Raw genomic sequence first — 23,088 nt, 5'->3', positions numbered from 1 at the left:
TTCTAGATTCACCAATTGCATACATTTGCTTTATAATCCCATATTAATATATGAGATTACAAAGTTATTAATGCAGTTCATGTTTGTGTTACAAGTTTACGTGGCACTTTCGGGAGTCACAAGTCTGGGCGGCTTACATCTAATTAATTTCGACTTCGGTATTTTTAAAGCATAAGAATTCTCAATTTGTGAATAATTGTAACATCAAAGTTTCCGAGAAAAACCATAGAGGGGCTTTGAAAAAAACTGTAGTTGAAACTCAATAAATAGTACCTTAGAATATAGAAAAAGAGGAAGAATACCAACAGAATAAGATAAGCTCATAAGATAGACAGTATGCTTATAGATAAGTCTGTTGTTGTTATTCAAGAAGTAGAGGGTACCGGAACGGAATAAAGATGGACTATCTACAAAAAGAAATGAGATGCCATCAAAAACTTATCATGTCCATAAAAAACAACTCTCGCACTTCAGTTCTTCTACCGTAAAAAGTTGTGAGATCCATGTAACACCAAATCGGTCAATGAATTTAGTGCCTACTTAAGTAATATTGACACACTTTTTACACAAATTATCTTGCCCTAGTTAAGCATCTATAGCCTGTGTTATGGGTTACAAGACAATGATATATTTAATACAATATATTTACTTAAACATACATAAATTCATATAAACATACATAAATACATTTAAACATCCATGACTCAGAAACAAACATCCATATTCATCATATAAATGCTTGCATCTACCGGGATTCGAACCCGGGACCTCTAGCTTAGTAGGTAGGATCGCTAACCACTCGGCTATACAGGTCGTCAAGTGTCCTTCTGCCTTAAGTTATTACGTAATTAGCTAACCTAGCAACATCTTATAGTGAGCATATACATATTGAAAATATTTTATGTTTTAAATAAAACATATAGATTGACTTGGCCAACGCATGAAAACACAGTGTATATTTTTTCTTAATTATAAATATTGTATGTAATGTTTGTGTGCTTGTATATGATAGAATGCTCATGGTCGCTCAGAGGGCAATGGAGAGGGCTATGCTCGGAGTTTCCCTGTAAGATCCAATCAGAAATGAGGAGATCCGTAGGATAACCAAAGTCACCTGCATAGCCCCAATGCTGGCGAAATTGAAGTGGCGGTGTGCAGGGCACATAGTTCGATGGACAGACGGCTGATGGGGCAGAAAATTCCTCGAATAACGACTACGTACCGGAAGACGAAGTGTTTGTAGGCCCCACAAGATGGACCGACAATCTGGTCAAGATCGCTGCAATACATTGGATGAGGGCAGCGCAGGACCGATCGTCGTGAAGATCTTTGGGAGAGGCCTTTGTCCAGCAGTGGACGTCTTCCGGCTGATGATGTATGTGTGCTTCCAGTTTAATGAGTACTTAGATACCATATTAGATTTTTATTTATTTTTTATCCACATTTTCAAGAGACTATCAGCATATTAGATGTTTACTTTATCATTACTATTTAATCAGATAAAAGTTGTCACACAAATATTATCTACATAATCTACCTATATCTGTATCTGTTGCATTTGTCTGTGGTTCTAAGTCTGATAATTTAAAATGTCGAAATGAAAATAAGTCGTCCCTTTAAGTCCTTCAGGGGACCTTCCTTTATGGGAACCCTCGACCCGCACGCACCGGTGTATTATTTTACATTACTAGACCCAGCAAACGTTGTATTGCCATATAAAGTAATAAAAAAATTTTAGGGTGTAAAAAGTAGATGGAACCGATGCAGACGTACCAAATTTATCGTACTACAATTATTGTAAGTATTGATCCATTGCCATATTGCAATCCTATAGCGGATTTGTGGATGGAACAGAATAATATAAAATCGCGAAACAAAAGTAGGGGTTGATCGTAGAGGGTTGAAAATTTAGGGTTGTATGTATTTTTTATTGCTGTATCATAAAAAAATAAAAACAAAAATTTGCGTCCAAAAAAATAAAAAAAATATTTAGGGGTTAATTTGGACCACCCTTAATATTTAGGGGGGTGAAAAATAGATTCTCAGACCTACTGAATATGCATATAAAATTTGGTAAAAATCAATAAAGCCGTTTCGGAGGAGTAAGGTAACTAACATTGTAACTCGAGAATTTTATATATAAGATTTAAATCTTAAATTATCTTAAATCCGAAACGGCTTGACCGATTCTCATGAAATTTTCGAATCGGCCAACATCTATTTTTCATACCCCTAAATGTTAAGGGTGGTCCACACGATTTTTTTTTTAATTTTTTTGACATTTTTTTTAAAAATTTGTTTGATTATGAGTCAGCATCAAAAAATACATACAACTTCAATTCATGTACATATACATAAATACATATAAACATCCATGACTCGGAAACAAACATTTATATTTATCATATAAATGGTTGCACCTACCGGGATTCGAACCCGGGACCTCTATTTGTGACCTCAACTTGTGTTTAATTCGAAAATATAAGGGATCTTATACAGGTCAGTCACTCAAGATCTCATGATCTCACTACATGCCAATTTTCATCAAGATTGTGCATGTTGTTCCCGAGTTATATTTACTACGACAGATATTTACACAGTCAGACAAAATTTTAAAATTGTAGAATTAGTGTGAGTCAAGTATAAAACAGTATAAAACGTTATTTCATCACAAAATGCGGCAAAAAAAAAGTATAATTACACACAGAGGCCACAGCTTCATACAGCAATATAGATTTAATTATGAAGTAGATTAACAGTTGAATATCTCATTAACAGGGTTGCGGTCAGAAGAATATATTAAGAAATGATAAAAGAGTAATAATACCGAGGTAGTTATAACACAGTATGTTACAGACACACGGGACGCTGAAGTATTATTAAATGATGAAGCTGTAATGTGTAATCATTCTAAAGGGCGCTGTAGCTAGTGAAATTACTGGGCAAATGAGACTTAACATCTTATGTCTCAAGGTGACGAGCGAAATTGTAGTGCCACTTAGAATTTTTGGGTTCTTCATGAATCCCGCGGCACTGCATTGTAATAGGCAGGGCGTATCAATTACCATCAGCTAAACGCCTTGCACGTCTCGTCCCTTTTTTTCATAAAAAAAAGTGCGTGTGTACTTATGTATGCACGCAAGAAGTTATACTTGGCCTAACAAAGCAAAAATCCTTAAAATTAATTATTCCTCGTGCTATTCTACGTTTGTAGAAAGAACAATATTGTAAAAATCTTGCAACGATGGCTTGACAATGACAGTTAATTATTAAATAACTAATACGGCTGTACGGGCCTTAACCCTTTGCCTGTCCTAATAATGGACGAAGAAACCAAAAAAAACGAATGACGCAAACGTCAGAACATTTTGGGAACCAACTTCAACCTATTCTTTTGTGTTACAGTGATGCGCGCGCATCTTAAAATTTCACTCTCATCATTTTTTCATAACGCGCCTAAAGAAGTAAAACTTCAAAAAAAGAAATACTCGGACTGTCTGCCACTCTGTAGGTACAGAATCAATATTGCTACTTCACACTGCTGAGTATATCGGGCCGCTCACCTACGTGTTACACAACACGTACATACAATCAACGAGAGGCTGGAATTATGAAAGTCTCTGCACCAGTGAGTCCGAGATGTCGCGGAGAAAACAACAATATTTGTGTGACGCTGGCCGCCTGTCGCCACGCCACCACGCCACGCATGGCTGGTTGGATGCCAATGGCGTGTGTCGCGCAGTTCATATGGACACACCGGGCCTGCGACACACGCGTACATGGAATATGTATAACAGCATAAGATCAGTTATTTACCAGTGGGAGGCTCCTTTGCACAGAATGCCGGCTAGATTATGGGTACAACAACGGTGCCTATTTCGGCCGCGAAGCAGAAATGTGTAAGTATTACTGCGTTTCGGTCTGAAGAGCGCCGTAGCTAGTGAAATTACTGGGCAAATGAAACTTAACATCTTATGTCTCAAGGTGACAAGCGCAGTTGTTGTACCGCTCAGAATTTTTGGGGTTTATCAAGAATCCTGAGCGGCACTGCATTGTAATCAATTACCATCAGCTGAACGTCCTGCTCGTCTCGACCCTTGCTTTCATAAAAAAAAAAAAGAAAATAATCATTTTGTTACATTGACAGTTAATAATTGTAATTGTTTGCAGCAGAAAGACGTAAATTGTGGCGGCATGCAAGTAACTACGAACAGGTAAGCGGTACATAACAATTACAACACAATATACGATACAGCCGGGTACACGTAATAAGTAATTACTGTGTGAAACAACAGAGTTGTAAAGTTTAAATGATGCGAGGCGATAACGTTGTGATAAGGTCGCCGTACACTGCAGCGCCGCAGAGCGAGCAGGCGGTAGACAGAGCGCCCGGTGTCAGAGATAATAGAGAGGCGAGGCTCGAGCGGACAGTCATTAGCACCTGTGGAGCTACTAGTACTACAACAACCTCCAAATTGACGACCTTTTCCTAATAAAATAAATAAAATCCTCATGAAACTTGAGTGTTTATGTGAGTATCTCTAACTTATTCACGATTCCAGTTATTCTAAACTTAAAATATTTCAATATTCAATAAGTAATTATTATTCTAATAATGTCAAATTAAAGTAGGATAAAATATATAAAATAACATGACTGAATTAAATATCAAATCAGTAATACTAACTAAGTAATGAAACAATGAAAGATCCAAGCTATGTTCGTTAGTAATAGACATTTCCTAGAGTATGTGGCCATGATCAGCGGCACTCATTCCCAAGAGAACATGTCTCTTCCATCGCCCTTATTTATTATGGGGCTAATATTAGTTCTATATAAATACTTAATTCTATATAAATATTCTATATATTTAAGAGAAAATATTGACGTTCGCCTCTCAATATATTCTTAATAATGTAGTGTAATGTAGGTATAATTCTTAGTAATGTAGTGTGTACATAGACATATTAGCGAAATTTCTAGAAATTTTCATTATTGTGTGATAAAGTTAACATAAATTTCATTCTAAATGATACCATTCTTTGGGAATGGAGCGACCGCCCCGAGGCTATTGAATAAAGTTTAATTATACTTATATTAATTTAATAAGCCACAGTCGCACTTCTCATGTGATCTTTTTCTTCTTCACATCTTTTTGAAAGCGTAATCCCTACCAATATTATACCGATCTTAATAAATTTTCGTACAGAGATAGACTGCAGCTTGAAAAACGACATAGGCTACCTTTTATTGCAAAAAAAAATAGAGTGCTTGAAATAGGGGATGACAGTTTGTAGGAAAATTCGTCATTATTAAGGATATAAACCATGAAACTGTATTTAGGCACTTGTTTTGAAATAATTTATAAACATTTGTTCGAGCATTTTTGAAACTTTGTCCGACGTGGAGATGAAAAAGGAGATTAAAGTTCACAGGGAAATACTATTAAACAGACTGTCGACAATGAAATATCATAGAAGAGCGCTGCCAGCATTGGAAAGAGCTGTTTGTAAGTGTATTATTGAAAAGTATTCTAAAAATTTAAAAAAATGCCGAAAGTAACTATTCAACGCGGACGAAGTCGCGCGTAAAAGCTAGTATAATATATTTAGAATTAATGGTAGATGAAAGAAGTTGAAGTTTGAAGTTCATAACTTACACGTTCAAATATTTTAATTTTAACTAGTTGACCCGACAGACGTTGATCTGTATATTATAATAAATAAAATAATGTTTCTTTATTAATTTGTCAATAATATATCATAACATCAAGAATTACTTCGTAAAATATGCACCCTGCTGTCGTAATGAAATTGTTTCACAGCAGAACTGTCAAACCGTGCGTCAATAAATTCTCTCATAGAAATTATGTATGGACACATCAAAGGAAAAACAAATTTGTTGTTTTTATATAATTCCGAGCATTTTCCTATTTATTCACCTTTTAAACCTTCTCTGGACTTCCACAAATAATTCAAGACCTAAATTTTCCAAATCGGTCCAGCCGTTCTCGAGTTTTAGGGAGACTAAGGAACAGCAATCCATTTTTATATATATATAGATTTGCAGCCTGCCTTCTGGATTGACTACAATCTACACTCTGTCGTATACAGTTGTTTGTATAGAAGCCCTTGCCCAGGTTTTGTCAATCGGTCAAATTCAAATTGAAATATTTTTATTCAAAATAGGATTCAAAATCACTTATTGAACGTCTAAAACTACCACCCATTCAAAATAGACTGCCTCAGACCTGAGAAGAACGGGTGCAACTCAGCGGGCTTTCTTTTATAAACTTATGGCTCCGCTTATTAGCTCTGCTATTGATTAAATGTGATGTCATTTATAATTTTTGTAAATGTACTTTTTATCTTAGCTCACACAAATATTTCTTGATTCATTTTAAATGGTCTCTAACGACTATCACGATCATCACATTGGTTACTCCCCGCTCCGTGCGGCGTGGTATGCTGGTGACCAGAGCAAGCAGAACCTGCTACAGCTTTTGTATATGACGAGTGTTGAGGGGTGACCGGCTCTACAACAGAAACTCTACCAATCTAAAGGTCTGAAGGGCGCCGTAGCTAGTGAAACTACTGGGCAAATGAGACTTAACATCTTATATCTCAAGGTGACGAGCGCACTTGTAGTATTCTTATTTTTGCGTTTGTCAAGAATCCTGACCGGCACTGTATTGTAATGGGCAGAGTGTATCAATTATCATAAGCTGAACGTCCTGCTCGTCTCGTCCCTTATTTTCAAAAAAAATATATCTTTATGATTGGACAGTGCGGGACTCGATGTTGACTTGATTGTTGATTTGATTTGTTTTATAGTGACACAAGAGTGGGAGGAGGAGCACGGCACGGGATACTGACTGGGTGGGTAGAGGTACCTTACAGTGTGTCGCACAGAATGTTGGGTTTACTAAGTCCAAAGCCTGATCGAGTGCCATAAAGGCAGGCATAAAAGGCATTAATTTTCTCAGCATTGAGTCCTTTTGAATTCTTTTCGATGTCATTTCTAATACTACTACCGCTTCGGAAACAAATGGCGCTCTGAGAGAGAAGATGCGGCGCAAGAAACTCTACCAGCATTCTATTTTTGCGCTCTTTTAAATAAAAATACAATATTGTACTGTCATTGTTATTGCTATAAAATAACCATAATCTTATGGTTTAATTCACATCAAAAAAAATCCAATGGCCAAATGGCAAAAACGGAACCCTTATAGATTCATCATGTCTGTCTGTCTGAAAAAAATATAATAAATTTTGGGGGTTCCCTTAGAACTGAAACTCAAATTATTAAAAATCATTAAACCCATATGTGTGGGGTGTGTCTGGATGGGTTCAAAAATGATATTTAGGTTTCTAATAAGTATATTTTTTTTGTAAACTTAACGCGAGAGATACACTTCCCAAGTGGTAAAATGTCCCCCCCCCCTCCCTGTAACTTCTAAAATAAGAGAATGATAAAACTAAAAAAATATGTAATGTCCATTATACCATGCAAACTTCTACCGAAAATTGGTTTGAAGGAGATCTAGTTAGTAGTATATTTAAATACGTCATAAATAACTTCATTTAAAGAAATACACTTTTTATTTAGTAAGTATGTACGTATGCCCACGTTGCAGCCCAGAAGATACCAGAGAACAGCGACTAGAAGCCAGCCTGAAGCCACGACACGCAAGACAAGCGGGAGAAAATTTATTTACATTATTATTTTCACAAATTTTTTATTGAAAAAAACAAAGGCCACTGCAATATTGCTGCGTAGATAAAATAAGACTGAAATTCCTATAAACAATCACATCCCAGCAGGATAATAATAATATTTACACCTAGGTAAGGTGTAAATATTTTACTCACCGCAATAAAATAAGATCCTAGAGTATCACTATATAGAACACAAAGTACACTTATATTTAAAAACGAATTTCACGTGTTAGCAACACTTTCCAAACACTATCTATAGTTTAAATGATAAATATTTTAAAATATTAGATTGTACACGAATTAGAGTTATTTTCGCGCCGAAATAAGAACTGGAAGCACATTCGACTCAACGGAGGTTCTCGCACAGACTAAATACTAAATAGTACTTCAGTACAAATAGCAGTTGCCTGTTGCATCTCGACTCGCGAAACTCGTGTCTCGTGTTGCGTCTGACTTGCGGCTTCACTCTAGCGATAGCCGAGCCGTGTTAGCAGTAATGTACAAGTGTAGCGTTTGTAGGCACGAGGCGTAGCTGAGGGCTTGAATTAGGGGTGCCAACCCCTATTACTCTCTCTTAATGATTATTCTCATATTAAACTTTTTATTGAGATGAAACCTTTAGTTGCGAATAAATTCAAATTCAAATACTTTTATCCAAAATAGGACGTGACATAACTTATTGAAAAGTCAAAAACTAACACCCATTCCAAAACGAATGCCTCAGATCTGAGAAGAATGGGCGAAACAGACTCAGCAGGTTTTTTTTCATCTATAAAATATGTTTACAAAGTAATATTGTACAATTAAACTTATAATTCATAGCCTGAGGATGGTCGCTCCATTCCCAATCTGTGGTATCATTAAGAAAGTCATGTATGTAACCTTTACCACACAAAGTTTTTTAACAATTCTTTTGAATAACGTAACAAGTACTTTTGTTTTGAACATTTTCTGGGATCTTGTTGTAAAAGCATATACATCGCCACACAAAAGACTTAATAACTTGACTTAGCCGAGTAGTAGGCATTATAAGTTTATGTCCGTTGCTGGTGTTAACATTATGGTTATAACAGTTTCTAGCAAATTCACGTATGTGCCTATGAACATACATTACATTATCAAGAATATATTGAGAAGCAACAGTTAAGCAGCAACAGCAAGATGTTAATTTCTTTGAATTTTGCTCTCAATGATTCTTACAACGGGCAATTTCTAGTTGTAAATATAGTTATATTTGTTTTTTTTTTTAAATAAAGAACCTTTATTATGAAAAAAAAAAACAATTTTAATGTACATGGCAGAAAGTCGTTCAAAAACCGCATCATGGACGAATCCAGATGGTGAGAATTTGTTTTTTTTTTTTACAATTTAGCGGCTAAATCAGGACAAACAGCTCTTTAGAATGCTGCCCGTGATAAATGCTATAGAAGACACACAATGAAGCCCCACGTCAAGTGATCGAGCTATTCGATACTGAGCACTGGATCTCCGACGACTCGAGCAACTCCGCATCGGACGTGATCAATTGGTTCAAGGTAGAACTAGTGAAAAGAGGTGCACTTAGGGGTAGATATATATATTAGTTTTATGGTAAAAGTTTACTTAAGGTACTAAACTAATCTATGACACTTGCTCAATAACTATAATTAATGGTTTTACTTGTGAGTTGTGAGAGAAATCCGCGTTTCTACTATTAATTGGTTAAAATGGTTACTCGGACCAGTCCTGAAATGGTTATAGACAAATGTTTAATGGTAACTAGGACCGGACCAATCAATGGTTACACGCGTACTGCCTTACTGAAGACAACACATGGTTATAAATAATTAATTTTATCTATTTAGCAATATTTGTAATATAATGCTGTTCGATGGATTTACTTCGAACAACTAGGGAGCACCAGAGCTGAGAGCAATTTATTTCCTCGCAATCGAAATGAAAAGCGTTTATAACTCGTCCACAAAACCTTTTTATCCTCGACATTACTATCAGATTCTTTTATGTCTTAAAAAACACATGAGGCAAATAAATTAAAGTAAATATTAAAATATTAAAAAGTAAGAAATTCTATCTCTGAATTTTTTTGCTGTATGGCTCATTTTCTTTGCCTTAATATAGATACATTTATGAGTAGATCCTTTTGTGCACTTGTGCACAAAAATAGATTTTGTGCAGCCTATATCGTGCACAAATAAGCAATTTCAGAGCATGAGAAATGAAAAATATATTATATATCATTTCGGTACAAAAGCTTATATTAGTAATTATGTGGAAAGAAGTTTCACTTTCACTGTGGTTCCATAAAACCGCATAATTGTTTTTTTTATTATATTTTGTATTGATCTTACAATGTGTATACGTTTAATATCAAGCTATATAATTTTTTTGTTTAACTTGGCACCATTCTGGCTTTTCTCAGTTACCTTGTGTTAAGTATATGCATGTATGAAATCCGTATAATTTATAATTTCTTTTTCTTTAATCATGCTCAAATTCTAAAGATTCTTACAGCTTTTATATCTAGGATTTGCCTTAAAAATGACACTATAAGCCTTTTATTATATTCCCTCTGTAGTTATAGTGTTCTCCTCGGAAGTACACAGATGCATTATTATTATCAATACATGTTATAGCTGCTCACAATTCCTAAGATCAGCACGTACATGTGACATTGTTTTGTAAATAATCTAGACAATAGAGTTACACACAAGTAACACGGGAACATGCCGAGCTATATCTATAGGTACTTTACCTATCTATAAAGTCTTCTCTTACCATAACACCAGTCTCATAATATACCGTAGTGGGAGGCTCCTTTGCACAGGCACATACCACCTACCACAACGGCGCCTATTTCTGTCGTGAAGCAGTAATGTGTAGACATTATTGTGTTTCGGTCGCTAGTGAAATGATTGAGCAAATGAGACTTTACATTTATGTCTCAAAGTGACGAGTGCTATTGTAGTGCCACTCAGAGGTTTTGGGTTTTTCAAGAATCCTGAGCGGCACTGCGTTATAATGGGCATGGCGTATCAATTACCATCAGCTGAACGTCCTGCTCGTCTCGTCCCTTATTTTAATTACAAATATATATAACAGGAACCTGGAACAAAAAAGGTGTCCCGGTCACTAATTGTGTGTTTCGGTTGCATCATGAAGCACCCTTCCTTGATCGGCGTGTGGCCACCCCAGCTGTCTGTCAGTAGTGTTTCCACTTGTAGGATTATAGTTATATCATACAACTCTAAATAAGAACGTAATAGAAAAGTTGAATGTGTTAATTCCTTGTGAAACGACTATTTCCTACATTGCATTACATTACTGCATACAGTTGCAACTCTTAGAATATATAGGGACTTGTGCAGTAATGGTGTGTACAATGGTGGCAATGCCAATAAATTTATAACAATCTCACATTGAACTGGTCGAAAAACATTTTATTTAAAAACAGCAATTAAATCAGTGTTAGCTAATAATTATGAATTATACAAATTTAAGCAAAATGGTAAAATTTTAAGTAAGAGGTATTTATTGAGTATTGCATAATATGTAGATGAATATCCTTATTTTTGTTATTTGGTTGACTTCTCGTGACAGGCTTCATCATGCTTGCTTAAATGTTACTGTTTGTGGCTGCGACGTGGGACGGGTCATTCTTTCCCTAAACTATGTTCGAGGCGATGGCCGACTCATGCGTCATGTTCTTGAAGTCGTCGGGCGCTACTTGTGGTCGCAGGATGATCCTGTTATCACAAACACTGCTTCATTTTTTTTAAATTAAAGTTATCATACTTTTTATAATCGCTAAGAAAGTGCTTACAAAATACCTTTTTTATTAACGGTGTGTGTGGCTGTTGCACCTATGACCTACTGTACTCAATAACTCTTGTTTTTACGTAATAATTTACATTTACGTTTTTTGACTTACTCGTGTAAGACTTTGAGTATTTGACGTTTGAGTATTTTTGTTGTATCACTATACATAATATATTGTAACTGAAATGATTTGTATAAAGATGAAGCAGTAATTAATGTTGATTTAAAAGAGTGACAATGAATTTCTTGCCACTTCTTCACATTAAAGTTCAACCCTTTCCGAAGTGGCGGTAGATATATATGGAAAAAAAACTTTTGACATTCATAAGTGCCATTCCCTTGAGCTACATGAATAAAGTGATTTTGATTTGATTTGATTACGAATGCCATAATTTGGTTGGTGTACATGCAGGTTGTAGAAATTTCCGCAATTAAATATACTGAAAAACACCAGGTTCCGATTTAATACCGAATCATTGATCGTCGATAAGTCCCCTGTGTGGCGACGTTCTTAAAGTGGCTACGTCACTTCCAGTACCTCGTCTAGTGTCTATGAGAACGACACAGTGACGCGCTCTCCACCTGCTGCCTCAATGACGAACTTACTGCAGACATCAACAACAGGATCGCATTAACCTCTTTATATCATTTAAAAATATAAGCGATCTTCAATCTAAAAGCTGTAAACGCTGTGTCTCTTTTCACCAATAAATAACAGACTACCGGATACTGAGGTCCGGTCACTACACCAATAATTTTGCTGCCATTGAAGTCTAGCATACACTTTTTTGAAAGTGTTGTGGGTTGCCGAACCGACTCAGACGTAACCTAAACAACTTGCAAATAATTCCAGACAAACAATTCTTATTTAAAAACACTCTGCAAGTTCACAGAATTGAAGACTAGATCAGAATTTCTCTATATATCTAGAACAGAGATCCTCGAATTTTCTTGAAATGCAGACTCAGTCCTTTAGTCACAGTCATTTGCCGTCGTCGGAAGTTACAGCAGCAAAAAATAAGAGGTGATACTGAGGAACCTACACTAAATAGAAAAAAACTATGAAACTGGAGCAGCAATGTAGATACAAGAACATACCGCGTTCACTTTGAAAAAAGGTTACTCAGTAATATCCATAGACGTATATTAATAAAAACGCGTAATTTTATTTATTTAAGAGGTTTGCCAACGAGTTTACATCTTAGTTACGACCATAATTCACGTTCATATTATATATAGAGCTGCAGATCCAATTTCAGACAAAAACAGCTTGCTTTAAAACAATATCGCTCGGTATGTTATGAATGGTATGAATCCTACGGTTTCAATATTAATAAAAATATGGAAGTCTAACAATTATTTCGAAAAATTTGAACACAAATTACTTTTAGTTTATTTAATTAAAGAATCAGAAAAAAAATCTGTAATAGTATCGTGACAGGGATAGTGTTGTTGTGTCCTCGACACATACTGGACAGCAAGCCGTTTTGAACCAAATTGGTCCTGGTATTAATTACATAAAATGGCCTATAATTACTTAATCTATAATAATTAGGTCTGGGGACAACCAAAGATATCTGTGTAAGCAAACAAGAGCAATCCATGAAGCCTCTTAGAATTTTAAACGACAGGATTTGACGGACACCTAATGCCGTTCTTCAAGAGAAGAATAAAAGTATTGTAATCTCTCCTAAGTATTGTAATATGATCTATGAGTAGACAATTTCTTTCAAAGGACAGTAAGAAAAACATGAAGCGTACAGAAAGACTAAGCGTGCCAAACAGATGAACATCTCACACGGAGATACAGCAAGATAGAAAAGCAAAGCGAATCTTTAGTTACTGTGATCAATTTTAATCGACAAGTCGTAAACAGCCAGCCATGCGTGGCATTAGTATTTATTATTGAAGTAAAACTTCTTTAGACGCGATTACTAGACGAAACTGGACGACAATGCAACGCGACCAGAAGTCTGTTACGGGAAGATGGCATCACATTTCTGTACCATCCAGTTTTTGCTATCCTCATCCATTATAAGAACAGGCAAAGGGTTCGAGCCCATACAGCCAACAACGTCATAACATACACGATATGTGGTAATTAATAATCTAAACTTCAATTTCTTATTTTCAATTATTTTTTTCAATTATTGAAAATTTAAAACGTGCAAGTGGCATTTATGAATTATAAGTATAAAATAAAATGAAAATAATATCAGTTAATTGAAATGGCGGAATCCGAGAATATTTTACTCATTCATCAATAAATAGGAATAAAAGATAAAATCAAGAACCTGATAATGACTTAACCTGTAAAAAGTTTGTTTATTTTCTAATGAATAATATTAATATAACTCTACATCATCTACAAAATAAATTTATTCAAACAAAACAAATCTTATACCTTAATTTACAAATACTATGATTACTAAAATTTTAACTATCACTACGGGGAAGCGTACCGAGAATACTGGCAGCATTTCCACGTTGCATAGCTAGGATGATCCAATGACCGAAATAACTGCCAGCGCTTGGGTTGCCAGTATCCCCATTGAGGCGAGAAGATAGTAGGTACTTTGATGTATCATTTACACTTTATAATTCTTTGTAAAATAAATAAAATCTCACTTTTAAAAATAATATAATTATAAAGTTTTTTTTATTCTAGGTAGAGAATGAAATGCCAACTTTGTTCAAAAGATGAGGTTATATCGTCAGCGTTTCCGAGAAAAATTAATCTAACAATGCTCCTAGCTCTTCAGTTATTTGTCGTACGTGAGTGCTTAGTTGGTAACACGGCTTTTAATTAATGTATACAATTATAATGTTTTTATGTATATGTTAATTATTGCTAAAGTTAATTATTATTAAGTTTTACTTCAATCGCGCATAAAGATTACACGCACACACTTTTTTATTTTATTTATATATGGAATAGGAGGACAAACGAGTACATAACTTCCTGGTGATAAGTGGTCACCGCCACACACATTCTCTTACAACAAGAGTGATCACAGGAGCGTTGCCGACATTTAAAAAAGGCGTACGCGCTTCATTTTCATTCAGTTCATTTCTTACTATTTGTGATTCATATTCTTCTTTAATGTATTTGCATTGGGTAAAAAAGGCAAAAAGCAGTTGAAAGAACATCATAATGTAAGCCGAAATGAATATTGCTAATAAAGTTTGTTTCTTTGACCACTCCATTCTTCTTCTTCTTTTCAACTAATGAAAAAAATGCGGTCCGTCCGGTAAAAGTATACAACTTTATCCATCATGCATGGTTACATTATAACACTAGAAATAAGGGATTGCTTGTAACTAATTCTAGTAGGCTTCATAAGATACATAATAGCTTTAAGGGTAAATGTATACACTTCTACAATAAAGTCCCAGCCACTGTTCAGGCATTGTCTATAAATAAATTTAAATGTTTTATAAAAAAATGGCTCTGTCGTAAATCCTATTATTCCACTGCTGAATATCTAAATGATCGGACAGCCTGGGACTAGATTGTGATTATTTTATAGCAACTGTACAATATTGTATATTTTTATTGAAAAGAGCGCAAAAAAAAAGAATGCTGGGAGAGCTTCTTGCGCCGCTTCTTCTCTCTCAGAGCGCCATTTGTTTCCGAAGCGGTAGTAGTATCTAGTAGTATAAGAAATGACATCAAAAAGAATTCTAAAGGAATCCATTTTGAGAAAATAAATGCCTTTTATGCCTTTTATGCCTTTTGCCTTTTTTACAGTATAAAACTTATGTTAAATAAGTTTTATATATTAATTTCAATATGATAAAGAATACTTGTTGAAGACACGTAACATGTTTTATGTTGGTGTGAACGCTGTCAATGTATCAGACTGGATCACACATGCCCTAAGACCTGCCGAGGTAAACGCAGATGTGTTTTATACTTGTACTTGGCAACACTGTGTGAACGAACGTATGTTTCAGACAATTGCAATACATGTTTTGAACAAATAATTATGCATTGACAAGTATTCTTCAAGTTTTGTGTAAAAACTAATATCTAACTTGTTTCTTGGTGTAAACTAGGGGTTTAAAGATATTAATATATTCAAAGACGTTCTATACATATGGACATATCATTCGCAGTCTGATAACGGAACGGCAAAAGTGTTCTTAAAGCCAATTTAAGCACACTTTTCTGCTTCATCGTGTGTCAGCTGTGTGTCAATCAACAAGCCTAAGTGTGATATAAAAAGTAATTAAATAATACATTAACGACTCAAAAAAAGATGGTGTGATTTATTATAGGTAAGGATATTTTATTTATATAAGATTCACATGCAAAAAGCGTAAGTAATTTAATAAAACGAATATTTTTTCATTATATATATGGTATAATTATTGACGGGGATTTGTCAAGTCAGACAAGACCCGCTTGTCAGAATGGGACAGATGAAAGGACACAGTCGGAAAAACTATAGAGTCCCTCTTTTTAACCGACTTTAAAAAAAGAGGAGGTTCTCAATTCGTCGGTATGTTTTTTTTTATGTTTGTTACCTCAGAAGTCAGAACATTCGATTGGGTGAACTGATTTTGATAATTATTTTTAATTTTATTTGGAAGCTGGTGCTTCCCGTGTGGTCCCATTGCAATTTGGTCCAGTCCTGACAGTGGCAACCATGATAAAACCATAAAAGTCTTAAATTTGCTATAAGTATGTGCGCAACAAATTTATGAATAACTCAATATCGTGCCAACCGATTTCGATTATTCTTCTTTTATTGGAAAGGATATACTTTAAAGGTAGATTGGTGATAGTTTGGTTAGGTTCTGCTTTTTAGATCCATGACTAAGTAACGAAACTCTTCAATTCTTAAGAGCAAATTAACGATACTAAGCCGAATCTTTTTTATGCTATCCGGATATTTGAGTCACCCACCGTAACGTCGTTATGGTCAAGTAATTGTCGTAGTAAAATATGATGATCAATGGATCTCCTTAACGACTTGCAGTAAGGGTGCGATCTGTGGCAGAACTGTCTGCAATATAATTGCAATGCGTTTACATTGTCTTGTAAAATTTGGTAGATCCACTTAAATTTAGACAAATTATTAGGTAGTGTAGTTCAGATTCACTAAAAATAAAAATAAAAATTACCCAAAAAAACAAATGACTTCAAAAACACTATTCCAAACAATAGATGTAATATCACTAAAAAGTATAAAAATAATTTCGTTTTTTTATACAATCTCAATAGTAAATCTAATTCTAATAACGATTATTGTTATTTTTGGAGTCGGTGTCATACATTCATACATTTTTTAAAGACCTAGTGAACGATGATTAGCAATATTGTATTTTGTGTAATGTCAACAGCTTACAAGAAAGTGAACACTTACACACTAGTGCTATTTACACGTTATCACGGAAGTAGCGTTGGTGATAACGTGTTAATGGTTATGAACGTTATGACCTGGTGATAATTGATACTTATTTACATCGCAGATATGTAAAAGCTAATACTTTTCAGCTTTCCCGTACACGATATAATGAAAGAGAATTGGCGCCAGTTGGTGGTAAGAGGTAGATATGAAGAAATTTACAAACCAAATAAGCATATTTATATTTCACCACAAAAGGATTCAAGTTTTTTGGATTTAACCACATTTAAAATTGGCAACAGCTGTCATATAAATATAATTATGTTGCTTTCCGCTTACACTACATATACCAAAAAGATACCCTGGAAAAGATATCTAAGTCTAAAAGACAACTTTTATTTAATTCAAGGAACTTAACAATAACCAGTTTAACTTATTATTTTATATAAATAAAAATACTATATTTGAGTATTAGTTTCTCTTCTCTCATTAAAGGTTATCTTAACTTATTAAATCCAAATCCCTTTAGAACGTAAAGAAGCAACAAATATAAACACAATAAATAATCATACAAACTTTCCCCTTTATAATATGAGTGTGATTTTTGGTAAAAACCTCCAACTGAACAGATCTTGATCGGAAAATAGTGAGAGACTGAAGAACGTAAAAGTTATAGCAACCCTCTTTTTTATCTGGGTTTAAAAAAATACCTAACTGCTACTCCACTGATGTGACTGTCCAAATCGGGTTCTATATTCAAAATATACAGCAGAAACTAAAATAGTGTTTACATTGCTGCCTCTTGACCAATAATATTTTATTCAACTGGAGTAAACGCAGAAATGTATAGACATAGCAATCGAAGATTAATAAGGTGTCATTTGTGGCATGTGCCATATTTTGGCTTTGATTTTGTATGACGTGCATTGTATATATGTATAGAACGTCATTGAATGTACTAGAATATTTCATTGAATGTCAAAACAGTGTGTTGGCTGTGTGGAACTATTATAATATCCTTAAGAGCTTGAAGCCAGGACCGTAAACCATGGTAATAAAAAAAAATTACCTATTGTTATTGACATATTTTGATTTTCGATTAGCTATAGAGCTGTCTAGTGTCTGCTTGCGAAGTTGCAATTGCTATTTAGTATTTCCTAATTGCAACCACCCAGCAACGCAAGTACAAATTCAGGTGACTGCCATCGGAACTGCATTTTTTAACTAGAGCAATAATTGCAATATAAATAAAGTTGCTTCTTAATTATCCTAGCTTATCTCCAATTCCTTAAGGACATGCAGATTACACTATTAATTTGTTTATTGAAACGAAAACATTGACCTCTCCAAGTTGTGATGGAATCTTATTACAATAAATCAATCTTACAGAAAAAGTGGACCGTTGAAGGTTACAAATGATTTGATAATCTGTTTTGAGTACCGTTAAGAAATAAGTTGATCGAGATTAGAGCGATCGACGTATTCTCTGATGCGCGTGTCGGTGACATGAGCACAAACAACAAGAGACGCGGAGCCAACAGTTCCAGTTGTGCTGTTCCCGTGGCCGCGCTCGTCAGCGTCCCAACCGCGATGTCTGCGGACCTTGCCTCGCTGTTCGAGTGTCCAGTGTGCTTCGACTACGTGCTGCCACCGATCCTGCAATGCCAGAGTGGACACCTCGTCTGCTCGAGCTGCCGCCCCAAGCTATCATGTTGTCCGACATGCCGCGGTCCGCTCGGCAACATACGCAATCTAGCCATGGAAAAAGTCGCCAGCAATGTAATGTTTCCCTGCAAACATTCTGGCACAGGATGTACTGTAACACTGGTTCATACGGAGAAGGCTGAACATGAAGAAGCCTGTGAATTTAGACCTTACTCATGCCCTTGCCCGGGAGCATCGTGCAAGTGGCAAGGTGGACTGGACCAAGTTATGCCTCACCTGATGATGTCTCACAAAAGTATAACAACACTGCAAGGTGAAGATATTGTGTTCTTAGCTACAGACATCAACCTGCCTGGGGCTGTGGACTGGGTAATGATGCAGTCCTGTTTTAATCACCATTTTATGTTAGTACTTGAAAAGCAAGAAAAATTTGATGGACACCAGCAGTTTTTTGCCATTGTTCAGCTCATAGGATCTCGTAAGGAAGCAGAGAACTTTGCATATAGACTTGAGCTGAATGGTCACAGGAGGCGTTTGACTTGGGAAGCCATGCCTCGCTCTATTCACGAAGGAGTGTCATCAGCCATCATGAACTCTGACTGCCTAGTTTTTGACACATCTCTCGCCCAGCTATTTGCTGATAATGGAAACCTCGGAATCAATGTAACTATATCAATTGCCTAATCCACATTCCAATGTCGGCATCAGTGTTGCAGAGACTATGCTAGCAGTGGCCATTAATGACCCTGATGTGATCACTTCTAATATTGTATCGGATTTGGACATTCACTGTTAACTATTATGACTTTTGTGATAGATATGAATAAGTAAGTCAATATAATTTGAATCAAAATAATCTAATTTTAAAGCCAAAAATATTATTTTTCTCAATTTGTAAATGTGTTCAATTTAGTGCTAAGTAGAATGAAATATATATGTCCCATAGTGTGGTGGTAGCAGTACTAATATCACATAGGATTTGTTCAAATCCAAGTCACGAACAAATATTGTAGTGTTTGAACAAATCAACTGAAAACTAATCTGTGTTTGTTGCATAATCCTACACCTTCAATGTAAGTGAAAAAAATTGTGAAGTTGATTTTATGAAACATAATTTAAGTTAGCAACACCAAAACTCATAAATAAAGCTACAAGAATTGTAGAATTGCAAACAGAAACTCAGTGCTGGCCCACTGAGGACTGAACTAGATACTGGATTTATAAATGGAACCGCAAGTCCAGCAACATTAGGTATAAGTTGGATAAGATATGTAATATCCTCTATCTTTAATATGACATAAAAAAATCAATTGGTAATTATTGGCTGTAACAGAGGTTGAAATTACTTGTCTGTCCCAATCTGTACATTGTAATTTTGATGACATTTTTACCATTAAATAATTTTGATAATTTAACATGAATTGTTATTGGACCTATGTTAATATATACTACAATGAACAAATAGAGAACTGTAAAAAATAACTTCATCATTATATTTTAAACTTTATGGAGCTATAATATGGTCTCAATAAACTTCTATTGATGTATTGAAAGTTATTTCATTGGATAGTAATGCACCAATATTAATTTTTGACTGTCATATGATATTTTTACCATTGTTATGAAACCAATTAGAGCATCAGATCTTTCACAAGGACATGTAATAACAACAATTAGTAAATAATTTAACTTTCTCACTCTCTTCCATTACAATTAACTTGCAGCCTATAACATTTATTAATTCATACTTATTTAAATTACTTAGAGCGGAGTTTCCTTCTATATTTACTTCACAGACAGTCAAGAGACACCTCTTGTTATATTCTAATAATTGGGCATCCCTTGGTGTTCGTAGAAGCATACACTATAGTGAGATGTCATAATCTTTCCTCTTACAAGCTTCTAAAGGTTCATATCAAATTGGTGGCTGGTGTAGTAGTTAGGTTACATTAGGCTAAGATGTTTGCCTCTGCACCATTTTTTGCAATAGTTGTTTCCTGATCTTGTAAAGCATAATAAAATTACACCTATATTTATGTCTGAAAGGACTTCTGACCCAGATGATGTGCAGTTTACTTACCTACACTTACATGTGTCGTGTTAGACAAAAAGGGACACCTCTCAATGCTCAGGCAAGTAAGTTCAGCTCCATGCCGTTGGAATGATTAAGAGTATTCTAATTTTGCTATGGCCAGATAGTATTTCAGTTACCTTCATAGGGTTATGATCTATGCTAACTTGCTATGGGGGTCATGCTGCTAACGTTTACATATTATACTACAGAAAAGATGTTTGTGCTTTATATCAACTTGGTTGTAGGGAGACTTATTGAAAAATTTTGACTGGAATGTTTCTTTTGCAGTAAATTCATAAATATTGGCACTTTTCTGTATATATTCAAGAATATGGACACCTTTTCGCTGAAAGTTTAATTCATACTTATGATATGGGAGACAAGAAGACTCCAAATCAGACAATTGAGAATATTAAAGGTTTCAATTAAGTCACTCTTCATTCTCTTCTCGTTTCTTAGCTCCTTAAGGGAACTTATTTTCAGCATTACTAATATTTCTGCATAGGACAGTTTCTTTAATGATGTTGGTGAAACATTACTAACATTTCCGATTGTTCTTTCATAAAGATGGGATAATTAATAAGATTCTCCATACTTGGTATGTATTCATGACTATCAGTGTTACATCAAGACATAGTAGATGTTTTATTCATTTAAAACTAGTGAGCAACATCATCATCATTCGACTACAATCCATTACACATGTGACATGACTAATAGTCTTCTAGTACTTTACCCATTGAGTTTCTTGCACCTGTTCTTCAGGTCTGAGGCACTTTTTTGAATATGTGGTAATTTAAGAATCCAAATTTTCCTAAATATAAGTATGAATTTCAACTGTTTTGGCATTTCTCTTGACAATACTTTTGCGTTGGCTTTTATTGTGTGTGGTTAGCTTGCAATTTGAAAGTTATGGCTGAACAGGTGTTAAAAATGATATATTGCCTTAGGTTGTTAGATTACTGGGCTAATGAGACTTACAGTTCCAATTTTTCAAGGTGACGAACGCATTCGCGATGCCAGTCAACCAACAATCCTAAGGGACAGGGCCGGATTTAGGGGAGGGCAACCCGGGCTACAGCCCCGGTGCCCCCACAATAAAGACATTGGAAATTCAAATTGAGACTATTAAACAACTTTTCTTTTAATATTTTTTTTTGGCGTTTTACCTCTATCTACAGTACCTACTTTGTACAAACATGATGTTGCCCCGAGGCCACCGTCTGGTGGTCTCTAAATCCAGCATTGCTGACTCTAAAGTAATGAGCAGGGCGAGCAAATTCCTCAAATTCTCCTCAAATTTTCTCGTAACCAATACTGATTTAGGAACAGTAATTTTTCCTATTTAATGTTTCAGTAATTACAGGATATGACAATCGATATATTGTCAGCAACATATTCAGACAATGGTATTCATTTACATTATAGGTAGTATCAGAATACCCTGAACTTCAATTATCTGTAGGAGTCTTATTTGATGCAATTTTTAAAGGAAACCTATGTGGCAACTTTCTTCATTAAGCTGTTTTTCATTTTCTAAACATTTTCAGTGCTACCTAGGTATGGGTACAGCATGTAAGCAATAAGTTAAATTTATAAATAAACTATTTGTGATAAATTTGTAAATCATCCTATACTAAGCAGTTGTTCAGAGTAAGTAATATCTTTGCTATCTTTTTGTTATTTCACAATTTTTTATGTTAATTCGTTTGTAGGTTAGGAAATTGTAATTTTTACTAATAACATGTGACCTTAGATTAACCCCCTTATTCATAATAGTCTGCTAACTTGAAGCATTGCTAATTCTCACTCTGTCTTCATCTATTGACCTAAGTTAGAATGAGAAAAATCACTCCTTAGCGGCTGTTTAAAGTTAGCGGACCATTATGAATAAGGGGGTAAGTATTTATCTCCGCAGCGCTCCAACTAGATACCGAAGGCTTAGTCACCGCAAAGTGCAGCTATTATTACTATGCCCAAACTCGAGCCAGTCTCAAAAAGATGTTGATGTGCCACATGTTCTGTTAAACTTTGCTAATAATTGAAACTAAAATGCCAGGTTTTAAATTATGAAAAGTCGAGAGTACAAACGGATATAGTACCTAACGCTTGAAAATTCAAAGGACTGCAAATTGGTATGTAGAAACTTGCTTGCCCAAAGTTTTTGTAAGTTTGCGAAAAAGTTCTCGCACCAAGCACATCTTTCATCTCGACTATGAATGAGTTTTTGTAGGCGTCAAATGTAGAACTTATGAAGTATCCTCCATACAGTCTCAACCTAGCCCCTCGGGATTTATTAGTTAAGAGGTATATGATATAGCCCTAAAGAGGCGGTGAATGCGTTCCAATAGCTCATTCTAGACATCCCTCAGGAAGATGTCTGGAACAACTACTTTATACAATGTTTTTAAAGAATGAAAGTGTTTAAAAAAAATGGCAGAATATACATTGAAAAACAATA

The 23,088-nt window shown here is 35.0% G+C and overlaps 2 protein-coding genes across 2 annotated transcripts in view; one reads left to right on the top strand and one right to left on the bottom strand.

Annotated features, from left to right (window-relative positions):
• LOC126965591 (uncharacterized) overlaps nucleotides 1-8,072 on the bottom strand; it is a 63,661-nt gene extending 55,589 nt beyond the window's left edge. Inside the window, exon 1 of the mRNA XM_050809229.1 lies at nucleotides 7,872-8,072. The gene's annotated coding sequence lies outside the window, so the exon portion shown is untranslated. The remainder of the gene's footprint in view (nucleotides 1-7,871) is intronic.
• A 9,914-nt stretch (nucleotides 8,073-17,986) lies between these two features.
• On the top strand, nucleotides 17,987-19,968 carry LOC126970143 (E3 ubiquitin-protein ligase SIAH1A-like). Its single transcript, XM_050815893.1, has one exon. It carries the CDS (start codon nucleotides 18,395-18,397, stop codon nucleotides 19,235-19,237), a length of 843 nt encoding a protein of 280 aa, XP_050671850.1. The 5' UTR covers nucleotides 17,987-18,394; the 3' UTR covers nucleotides 19,238-19,968.
• The last annotated feature ends 3,120 nt before the right edge of the window (nucleotides 19,969-23,088 follow it).

Source organism: Leptidea sinapis, chromosome 1 (genome assembly GCF_905404315.1).
Source record: "Leptidea sinapis chromosome 1, ilLepSina1.1, whole genome shotgun sequence".
Classification (NCBI taxonomy): Eukaryota; Metazoa; Arthropoda; class Insecta; order Lepidoptera; family Pieridae; genus Leptidea; species Leptidea sinapis.
This window is presented reverse-complemented; position numbering and strand designations above follow the sequence as displayed.

Excerpts from the sequence above, each read along its gene's own strand:
- LOC126970143 (XM_050815893.1), top strand. The coding sequence starts at position 18,395 with ATGAGCACAAACAACAAGAGACGCGGAGCCAACAGTTCCAGTTGTGCT.